This window comes from Polypterus senegalus, chromosome 3, assembly GCF_016835505.1.
Source record: "Polypterus senegalus isolate Bchr_013 chromosome 3, ASM1683550v1, whole genome shotgun sequence".
In the NCBI taxonomy this organism is placed as follows: domain Eukaryota; kingdom Metazoa; phylum Chordata; class Cladistia; order Polypteriformes; family Polypteridae; genus Polypterus; species Polypterus senegalus.
In genome coordinates, this window is record NC_053156.1 from 263,332,055 (window position 1) to 263,344,125 (window position 12,071).

Sequence of the window (12,071 nt, forward strand, 5' to 3'; positions counted from 1 at the left end):
TGCTATACAGAAGTGCTGCCATTGGTATAAAGGAGCCCCACTGATGTTTCTTGACACGATTAAAAATTATAACTTTATTTAAGAAAATAAAGAATAGAATCACAATTATTGTACATCGGAATTAAAAGTGGCTAAATGATCTCTTGCTGGTATTACTAGAATGCTCAAGGTGACTGCATGACTCCTGGCTTGGTCACTGTTTGTGCAAAGTTTACACATTCTTCCTGTGTCTATGTGAGTAATTCCATCCATCATCCAACCCGCTATATCCTATATATATATATATATATATAGTTATATATCCTATATATAGTTATATATCCTAACTACTCTGCTGGAGTCAATCCCAGCCAACACAGGGCAGGAAACAAACCCCGGGCAGGGCACCAGCCCACCGCAGGGTGCACACACACACACACCAAGGACAATTTAGGACAGCCAATGCACCTAACCTGCATGTCTTTGGATTGTAGGAGGAAACCAGAGCACTCGGAGGAAACCCACGCAGACACGGAAAGAACATGCAAACTCCACACAGGGAGGACGCGGAAAGTGAACCCTGGTCTCCTAACTGCGAGGCAGCAGCGCTACCCACTGCACCACTGTGCCGCCATGTGAGTATTTCTCTTAATATATCGTTTTTCCTTCCATATCTTAAAAACAAGCATTTTAGCCTGACTGCTGAATATTAACTGGCTAAGTGTAGATTCGTTCCTGCTTTGGCCCAATGCTGTTGGAGTAAGCTCCAGCCCAGTATGATTCTGAATTTTATCATTAGAGGATATTATGCTACTTTTAAGAGAATATCCCTTGATTAAGAATTCCAACAAATAATGGATTACAAAATATTACATGAGATATCATAAAGTAACAATCAATCTGCAGTGTAAAAGACATTCCTATAAGTAAGTGAATATTTCTGTCACTTACTACACAAGAATACCAGAATTTCATGGCTTACAGGGGTAGCTTAGTCTACCTTAGGGTGTAATAAGCAGTGGCACAAGTGAATGTGAGTGTGTGTTAAAGTGAAAACCAAGGATACATTCACATGGCTATTTTTTTCTAATTTGCAAGTATATCATTTGTTATTATTAAATTTATTTCATGCTTTTCATTTATAGATATACTTTTAAAAGGAACAGTTATGACAAAACAAGAAACGTTAATATAAATATTAAAATGTTTTTTTTTTTTTTTTGTTTTGTTTTTTTTATAAATTATCGGCACATGTGTAGGCTCAGTGGATACAAGGATAAATAAAGACACAGGCACATGGCTCCAAATAAATGAAACTGCAGGGGGATCGCCGGCGACAGGGGAATGAGGGTGGGGTCGAATGTACGACGAGGCACCGTGTCCTGTAATGCCTGCCAATACAGGGTGGATCTGCCTGGGAGAGGGACGGGAACGGAAGACGAGGCAGGGCAAAGCCGGAGCTAGGCACGGGCAGCAGATCTGCCATACACTTGTGCCAGTGAAAGGATCGGGCACCACTGACAACAGAGAGCGCCTCCGAGGGCGTTTACAACAGCCCGCCCGACCGTCTGCCTGCGATCCGCACATGTGCCACGGCTGAGGTCAGTTTCCTTTCGTAGCAGAAATGACACAACAGCGCAGCTGTGGCAGGGATTTTGCTATTTCGCTACTCTTTTATTTGGAACGAATTCCATTTTGGACAGATATCCCGACTCACCCAACAGATGAGCAGCTCTTACCTTTCCCTCGGTGAACCGTTCATTGTGTCTTAAAGACACGATCAGCGCCTGTCTGGGGTTATTACATTAAATGTTATTACTAGAAAACCGTTTTTCGGCGGAAAGTTAATTGATCAATAGTCGTGAAAGGGAAACCGGAGCCGACTGTTAGTTTGACATGGTTTTGCTGCGCTTACGTTTGTACTGTTGGTTAGCGGTTTCTGTGTCACCCTACAAGTCCCACGGTATGCCTTTATCACGCCTCGTTTTTACTTAGCATGCGTAACACGGTGGGGCTGTCTTTAAAGGCAAAAGATAACGGGACCAACCGGTCAACTCACTGTTAACCCATTCATACCACGGGTAGTAAGTTTTAACGCCCCATTTATTTTAACTCTTTGTTTGCAGAATTAACGGGAGACAAGGCCCAAGAAAGCCCTGCGCTTTTCCTGTTGGAGGTAAACCACGAAGAGAGGCTCCGACACCAGACCCGTTCGTCAGTTACAGTACGGAGTCACCACAAAGCCGCCCCCTGGGGGAATAGCTGAGCATGACAGGTAGGACTGAACCACCGCGGCACATGCCCACATCTGTTTCATAAAAGGTTTTTGGATTAATAAATTAAATAATTTAAGTGCTTGGTTAACGGAAAGGTGTTTTTTCCCCATGTGCTTGGGCTTTAGTTCGCGCGGTCCCAGACGAAAGCTGTTAAAGTGCTGCTGATTGCTGACTTCTACAACTCTGCTGTTGGCTGGCTAGGGTGGCTTTTTGAATGCTACATGGCACATTTAAGATGCTGTAAATTGGATATAAAGCACAATAAACGTGTTTTACCAATATGCCGGAATTTTATGAGGAAGCAACAGAAGGATACTATCAGAGTGGTGCATATAATATTATTTATCGTGATTTTCAGGACGCATTTAATAAATTCCCACATGAGGGCTGGGCATTAAACTTCAAGAAGTGGGAGTTCAGAATGTAGTGTGTAGATGGATGCAAACACAGAAAACAAAGGGTTATGGTGCAATAAACCTTATCAGAATTAGGCGATGTTAAAAGTAGTGTCCTTCAAGGATCACAGCTATTTTTTAATATACAGCACATAAATGACAGGGATAAAAATATAAACAACAAGCTGGTTTAGTTTACAAATGATGCCAAGCTATGTGGATTGGCAGTGCGGTGTAGTATTTAAGACTTTGAACTTCAAATCCCACTATTGACACTGTGTGACCCTGAGCAAGTCACTTGACCTGCCTGAGCACCAACTGGAAAACTAAAAGAAATGTAAGCAATTGTATAATAAATATTGTAAGTCTCCTTGGATAAAGGTGCCACATAAATGTAAATAATCTAGAACCCATTACAGAGGGAATTGGATAACATACAGGCTTAGGCAGATTAAACTTATTGTAAGTAAATGTAGAATATTACACATAGGAAGTAAAATGTTAGATTTGAATATACAGTGGGAAGTCCGAAACATAAAAAGTACCCCAGTGAGAAGGACCTTGAGGGCAAAGCTGTCATGTCACTATCAACTTCCAGTAGTGTGTAATATAGGTGCTTTATTTGTGCCGACCCGATACAGACTTACACCAGAGGCACGGGTAAAATAAACACAAAAAGATTTATTTTTTCTTCAGCCATGGGGCACATCTTCCCACTGGCCCTAACACAGTCCCAAAAATAACCCAAATTAAATCACACCCCAAATCATGCTCCCTTTATAGCCTACCCGGAAGTGCTTTAGGTGGTAATTAACCTAAATTAGACTGCACTTCCGGGTGTGGCTGTATTGCCACCCAAATGGGCTCAGGAAGCCTTGCAGCTCCCCCTGGCGTTGGCCACTGAGCCCAACCAGGGTGAGCTCCGGTGTTGCATGTTACTGGCCCCGATGCAACCCAGGGGAGCTGCCACCAAGTGTCCCAGGGGATGTACTGTGCATCCCATGGCTGCTCCCCCGGATCCAGTGTAGAAGGGGTGTCCTGGCTGCGCATGGGTCCTGGCCGTCTGCCACAAGTGTTTAAAACCCATTAAAGAGGCTAAAAGAATGTTAGATTATACAAGCCATTTTGCAAGGAATACAAGTCAAATGTGGTTATGGTTAAGGTTAATAATACACTGGCGAGACCTCACCTGGTGTACTGCATGCAGTTTTGATCTCCGAGCTACAAAAAAGATATCAAATCACTAGAAAAAGTATGGAGAAAAGTGACTAGGCTCATTCCAAGGGTCTCGTTTGTAAAACTTTGCATGGAATTGAGTGTGAAGTATGTGTATGAAAAAAAAAACAGGAGAGTACAGTATGCCAAAAAAATCAGATTTATAAAACTTTGCGTACACACATCTTTAGGAAATGTAATCTTTATAAAGCACAATCATAATATGCGTACAGGAACACACCTCAGTTCCCATCTGCTTGCCAAATAGAAACAACCATACAGGGAACCTCATACATATGCAGTAAGGATGCTGCAGACCATCATTGGCTGGTAGAACAGCCTCCCATGTGACGCTTCAAGATGCCCAAGCCTGCATTTGTGGAGTCCTACCCATAACTGAGCGTGCAAGATCTTGTGCGGCACAATAGCATGTCTCCTATGCGTTCTGGGGGTCACGCAAAGGTGTAAGGTGCCAGCATCTGAGTGGGTAGGCACTATCACCTGGTTCATGTAATGAGATGATTGCTGATACACTTAATAGTATAGGCCATATGAAAAACTGAGCGATCAGCCAGCTACCTTACCAACAAGCCAGCCATCATGTACAGTCAATGCTACTTTGCCTCAAAATAAACGAATCATGGGTTGATGCTGGCTACCAAGTCATGACGTTTGTCAGTCTCATCTTGACATTGCAGGTGATTTGTGCGTTAATGGTATGTACCTGCGTGCAGTTAACAAAAGCAGCTTCATTCTTGCTAGGTGCCCTTATTGCATTATGAGTGTGGTCATGTGCTCCGATTACGTTAGGAAAACTGGACACTGCTGCAAATTGCCTTTTTATGTTGGCAGTATTTATGTCTGCAAAAACATGTTATGCTTTACGTATGTACCACCATGTAACACCACAAGGAAACTGAATGGAGTGCCTTTTCAGGTTAATTTCTTCCAGCACAGTGGGTATGATGGAGCTGAAGCTTAGCTGAGATATTCCTGTGACGTGACAACAGGCAGTCAGTATAAATTGGTGAAAAAACAAAATAATTCTTCAGTGAAAATATGCAGCGCTGGCTCTTTTAAAAGGGAACTAAAATATTTATCACTTATTAGGTTTAATATTTTTGTCATGTCAATGCACGTTATGATAATGACTTGGTGATATGAATTGTTTTGCACATGAGTTGTCATTTAGCTGGTTTGCCTGCATTTCCCTACTTTTTTAAAGTTGTTCTCATTTCTCAGTTTCTCTGAAGTATACACATGGGGCAGAGATGCCATAAATATATGCAGGTTCTTCTGTTAAATTTTCTTTTATAAATCCTGTCTTTTGTGTGGAAAGATGTGTACACACATTTGAGACTTCTTTTTGTGTGTATGCAAGTTTTATAAATCTGATTCCAGGACTTTAGGATATGAGTTATGAGGAAAGACTTAAGAAGCTGAACCGTTTCGGTTTAAGGTGACATGTTTAAAGTGTTGAAAATTATTAAAAGAGTTAGTACAGTGGATCGAGACTGTTACTTTAAAATTGTTGGACACGTGTTAAGTGTACATTTCACACAAATGTTATAGAGTTTTTCTTCACACAGAAAACTACAAACACATGGAGTAAGTTACTAGGTAGAGTGGTGGAAAGTCGGACTTTAGGGACATTCAAAACCTGGTGTAGTTTTGGTGGAATTAGGGGGATTGGTTTGGTGAGCTTTGTTAGGCTAAATGGCCTATTCTTAGCAAAGGTTTTTCTTATGTTCTGATAATTCCCTTGTGTATTGTACCACTGTACTGGCAATGCCACAGTGTTCCTTTTTTGGGTTTTGTATAGTAAGCGCCTCTCTTCTGTTTCACAAAGAATTACATTGGGAAGCAATTCAAATATATATCATATGTGTTGCTGAAATATATTTTAAATGATTTTAAAAAGATTTTGATAAGATACCATATAAGAAGCTTGTGATCAAACTTAAAGTAGGAGATCAAGACACAGCATGTAGACAGGCAATAAGGGCTGATTTTTGAATTAGCTGATTTTAAAAGTTATGTACCATAGGGATTGGTGCTGGGGAATATATAAATGAAATAAAAATGTTAAAACAAGTTTGTTAAAGTTGCAGATGGTGCTGAATTAGGTGGAAAAGCAGAAAATCTGACATCAGCCAAATCATTACAGATGGATCCAAACAAAATATTTTAATAAGTGCAGATTAAATTTAAAATAAACAGATGGCACCAAAGTTTCAAAGTGAATTTGTTTATCTCAGGTAAAGAAGCCAGGGGTTTTAATGTAAGGTAGTGATACTCACTATTCAAGGTGCCAGAAAGTAGATTAGCACATGCAAATAAAAATTTCACTATATACTGAACATGTGACAATAGTGATCCTATAAAACTGTAATCCCTAACACTCAAACAGTATTACATTGCGGAAGTAAATAAGTTAGATTCAGAAACAGAAACCCAAAAGTACACCTTTATGAGTAGTGATAAGTGAAACCTGCTGAATTCATTTATCCTTAATTTGGCAAAAATGTGGAAATGTTCGGGAATATCAGGTAATTTAGAGAAATGCATTGAAGTCAATGGGGAAGGATAAACTGAACTCATTCTGAGTGGGTCATAATGTTTCAGTGGTCTTCTAAGTGTCTTGGAGGGCTAGGGAAGTGTCTGTCAACTATGCTGGGCTGATTATTGTGGCCAGCAATGTGACCTGACCTGTGAGCGAGGAGCATAACATGTTTAATTAATCCAGCAGTGACGATACAGCACAAAATGAATCAATTCAGAGTAATAAAGTATTTTAATAATATTCTCATTATGGTCAGCTAATGCACCACTCAAATGAAAATATTGTGAATTTATTTTTATTTTTTTTTGTAATGTATGTGGGTTTCAAATCTAGCTGGAGTACTGACTAGGTGTACTGTGTAAATTATTCATTCATGTTGTATGAAAGGTCTGCGGGCAGGTAGTGCTGATCGGGTAGTGTACATTCCCATGCAACATGGCAGGCCTCGAAAAGCATTATGGAGCTCTGGGAAAAAATGTTTGTCTAAGCCAGCTACATAGCGAATTTACAGGGAAAAATTCTGCAAACAAGGTCACTAGCGAACTCAGCATATTTGACAGCTTGTTCCATTCCATTTAACTGATAATTGACTGTATCTAAATACAGTAATCCCTCCTCGATTGCAGGGGTTGCGTTTCAGAACCCCCCACGATAGGTGAAAATCCTTGAAGTAGAAACCATATGTTTGTATGGTTATTTTTATTTATGTACCATAAATTGAAAGACCCATTGTCCGCAGAAATCCGCGAACCAGCGAAAAATCCATGATATATATTTAGATATGCTTACATTTAAAATCCGCGATGGAGTGAAGCCGCGAAAGTCGAAGCGCAATATAGCGAGGGATCACTGTATAGTGACGGAGAGGCCATTGCACTTGTTAGCTTAGTGCATCTGGAATTATTCAAGGATTTTGATAGCCTTGTGGTATTATCCAGCGCCTATTGACAGGTGAATGGTTTTCTGCCATGAAGAGATGGAGCTGATGGGAAATGATATGCAAATGACCTGTAACATCCAAGGATTACTCTACTCATATCAAAGAACCGAAATTGTGTGGAACCCACACAACACACCATTTCCACTTCCACCCCCTCTAGCCTACATTGCTAACACCCAAAAGGATGGACACATGGAATCATCGGGATATTCACTAAATCTTGTTCTCTTCATCAGCATGAACCAGCCTAGGCAATGATTTTTTAATAATAAAGTGTCTAGTGGTTGTTCTCCTTAAATCATTACATTTGCAACATACTGCTTTTTGCTAAGAAGAGTGGAAGTTGATTTTCATACCCCATTCTTGGTAAGATTCAATGACTTGTGTGTTTTACAGCAGATTGTTGCAGTCCTCAGGTGTTAGCTGGCTGATTATATCCTGTCATGCATCAGTGGTCTCTTTCTAAAAGCTAAGCTGCTGTTATCTGTTTTTGGGTGGTAACTCATTCATAAAACACTTCCGTGCACACATCTCCATCTAGGCTTCTGTTCCTGATGTATTTTTATCCTCTCATCTTCCCTTCACTAACACGCCACATTCAGTGCAAATGCAATGTTTGGTCCTCCACTTTCTTCCTCTAAATAGCACATACAATCCAGTCTTTTGGTGCCATCCGGCCTGCCTTAAATAGTATTATCTCCACACAAATAATGTCACACCTTTTGACAAGCTAATTTTTTGAGAAGGAGAGTTGAACTTCAATGTGTATATACAGGTATCTATTTATGTATAGTGCGTATATGATATATATAAAATATGTTCAGTGTATTCAAATCTTTTTATTAGTTTATTTTGATTGGTTCATCTGCATACTATATATTTAATTGTATCAGTGGACTACTGAATAATGTAACACATTTGTCCTTGTCTGTTCATAAGTTGGGACAATACAATGGCACAGAGGTTTCTTTTCTCATCCCAAAATGTGCATCACAGCCGTCCTGGTTTCCTAAATTGTCCTTGTATGGCTGAGTGTGGCTGTATTGGTTTGTGTGCCCGGTGAAGGGTTGTTATTTCATCCAGGACTTGGCTCGCTAGGCTCTTCTTTGCACATAGTGTTCCTGGTATAGGCACTTTCTACCCATGACTCTGCAATGAAACCCATTTATTTATTTTTTTTTATAAAATGAATGTATGTTGAGAGGTTTTTAACCAGTAGTGCATTTAACCTTAATGCTCTGTTCACCACCCACACAAAATAAAAAGAGCAGTATGCAATGATTCCTTTTGTAATAGGCCTAAAATGTAGAATTGTTGTGAAGAAAAAATATTGCTCATAAAATATGCTGAAGCATTTTCTTTCAGACATTTATGTTTATGTGATTAATTTGAATTTTATTGACGATAGTGTGATGTTGTTCAATGTAGGTTCTTATTTTATAAAATTGTAATCATGCTTAGTACATTTCTTAAGTACAAATAAATCTTCATTACCTATCAGTGTTTTGCAAGTTATGTTTGGTAGTCACAAACTTTATTAATCACAATCAAATTAAAGACAAATGAGTGTTTTAGTAGTTTGTTTAATTGCCATTGTCTGCTTTTGTGCTTCCTACTTTTTTTGTACAATGAAATGCATTCCTTTAATAACAATAATAATACATTTTATTTATTTGTAGGCACCTTTCTAAACATTCAAGGACAACTAACAATTGACAAAACACATTATAAACAAAAGTAAAATACAAAAATTAAAATCAGACAGAGCAATTGTAATCAAAGAGAAAAAGCAGTCTTAAACAAATGAGTTTTAAGTTTAGAGTTGAAAAGTGAAAATGATTCAATATTTCTAAGCTCAGGTGGTAGTTAGCTCCAGAGCTAGTAAGCAGAACAACTGAATGCTCTGCTCCCTATAGTGGTAAGACAGACGTAGGGGACAGTCAAGTGGATGGAGGAAGATCTAAGATAGGGAGGGAATGGCAACATGGAGGAGGTCAGACAGATATGGATGGGCAAGGTTGTGGATAGCCTTAAAAGTTAGTAGGGGAATTTTGAATTGAATTCGGAACTGAACTGGAAGCCAATGAAGCTGCTGCAAAACGGGAGTGATATGGTGATTAGAGGGGGTTCTAGTAATGATGCTGGCAGCTGAATTCTGGACCAGTTGAAGCTTATAAAGAGATTAGTGAGAAAGACCAAAGAATAATAATCCAGACGAGAAGTGACAAGTCTATGAACGAGGATAGCAGTGGTTTGGGGAGTGAGGGAGGGGCAAATATGATTAATGTTACGCAAGTGGAAATATGAAGACCGGGAGATGTTATTGATGTGGGACTGAAAGGTGTTATATGTATTCATATATTTTTTTACCTTATAATTCAATTGCCAGTTAAGTGTATTCAACACTGCACACCAACGACACTTCATTAATGTTTCTAAAATGACATGCAACATTTACTTGAATATGTGCACATATTGTTATAAAAAGGCTTTAATACATTTAAAGACCTATATTCATATTTTTCCCAGAGATGTAAATAAATTGAAATTACATTACCAACATAGAAGAGGACAGCAAAAATTTAACTTCGTAACCGTGATTAATACTGCATTGCATTGCAGTGCCATTAATGTTTAGTCTTCCAGAGATTTTAATTTTAAGGTGTAAATAACGACATGGAGAAAAACTAAAACTGATGTCACATTACTTCTTGTCGAAGGGGATGTCACATTTGACAATGACAGTTTGTGATCTCATTGCCTGCGTATTTAAGTTTACACAACCAAAAATGGCTGGAGAGATCAAATTAGGTGACTGTGTGATGACTTTCTATTACAGTTTCAGATTTCTAAAGCACTGCAAGCTCACCCCTTTTACTGACTACCAGTAACCTGCTGCCAAACTGAACTAACAATGAGTTTGGTGGCAATCTCTGCCCATTTATTTCCTTGTTCATTTCTGTCATGGTTCCTAAATTGTCCCTAGTGTGTGCTTGGTGTGTGTGTCCTGCGGTGAGCTGGCGTCCTGCCCGGGAGTTGTTCCTGCCTTGCGCCCTGTGCTGGCTGGGATTAGCTCCAGCAGTCCCCCGTGACCCTGTGTTAGGATATAGCAGGTTGGATAATGACTGACTGACTGGCTGATTTCTGTCATGGTACGTAGAGTTCATGACATCAAACAGACAAGCTTCTCTTTTCTCTTCTATTTGTGAGGTCCATAACACCCATGGTTCTTATTGCTTGTTACTCTATTATGTGCATTGTACTTCCACATAGGTGCTCATTAGTTGTCACCTGTTATGCACACAAAGCCAGCCAATATGACATAAGACAAAAATCAAACCTGTTTGTAGAGTAATTGGACTGAGTCGCTATGTATGTCACATTACACAATCGATAATCACAGGAGCACACTGCAATGGCCCCCTGCACACTAAGATTATGCAAATGAGGCCTACAATTGAAAATTGCAGGAAAAGTTGTATAATATAACATGGCCATAAGATTATGTATATGAAGTCTATGACTGAATATCGATGTGAAAGTTGTGTAATGTCACATGACCTCTAGAGTAAAATATTGTCTTTAAATTAAACAGTTCACCTAGTTAGGAAAGAGAAGAGATGTGAATGAAAATGACTGAAAAAACTGAAATAATTTCTCCCATTAAGAATAAAGAGATATTAGTTAATGTACCTGTTTCAAGCAGAGTGTTTTACTGCAATTTTTTAATGTCAGGCTGTTCAGCGTTTTAAATTATTAGTCATCTGTTAAATCCGAGCATTCCTGCAATGATCATAACTACTTCTAGGAATTATGAGTATATTATTATTGTAATATAAGATACATTTTGAACCAAGATTTCAAATGTATCCTGTGATGTAAGATTTCACCTCTACACTTCTTTGTATTGCTAATATCTGTACTGAGGAGTGTATACTACACTCACAAGGTACAAAACTTATTAAAAAGTATTTTACTAAAAAGAGATTAATATTAGATGTTTTTTAATATAGTACCTTTTCAAAGGGTAGAGATATGGAAAGAACCTGTGCAAAAATTCAGATTAGAATAATAGGTAGTCATTATGAGTTTTCAATATCACAAAGTGCTGCATTAAACATTCAAGATATATAAAATCTTTAAATTTTATGAAGTAATTAGTTTGAGAGCAGGCAATATCAAATGACACAAGAAAAGGAAAATAAGAGCAATACTGTATTATTATCTGTTTTTATTTTATATATTTGCTTTCCTAGTGGGCACTAGCACAATAATAAAGGGGCGTATTAGTGTCGATATTTATGTTATATGGTGCCTTTTATAGTGACCACTATCACACAATTCTCTACAAGCAATCAAGAGATATAACAATAAATTATTATACAGTATAGTACCCAATATAGTAAGCACCATCAAAAGTTTTGTGTATGGACTATAGGGCAGATTACAGGAAAATTAGTATTTACACGCTATCTTTTCTAGTAATTACTATGGCACTGAGATCTATAAAGACTTATAAAGCAGTCAGACTTTTTGCAAATGCTTCTGAACACAAGTACATTTAATATAGTCAAATAATGAATTATGCAAAAAACAAAATATGTCTATCTCTTTCAGTACAGAACAAAATGAAATTTGCAGGAAAATCGTCACAATGTCTTACTTTTGTAGATTTTTTTTTTCATTTTTTATGGAAATTAACA

The 12,071-nt window shown here is 38.4% G+C and overlaps 1 protein-coding gene across 4 annotated transcripts in view; it reads left to right on the forward strand.

Annotated features, from left to right (window-relative positions):
* The first annotated feature begins 1,308 nt into the window (after positions 1–1,308).
* The window catches only part of LOC120526114 (protein EFR3 homolog B), a 165,947-nt gene continuing 155,184 nt past the window's right edge, over positions 1,309–12,071 (forward strand). For 2 of the 4 annotated variants that reach the window (XM_039749043.1, XM_039749039.1), the window contains exons 1-2: positions 1,309–1,580; positions 2,106–2,254. Coding sequence is in view for 3 of the 4 variants with exons in the window: in XM_039749039.1 (XP_039604973.1) it covers positions 2,248–2,254 (7 nt within the window). In the remaining variant the exon portion in view is untranslated. The other 2 variants (XM_039749041.1, XM_039749040.1) reach the window with 2 other exon arrangements.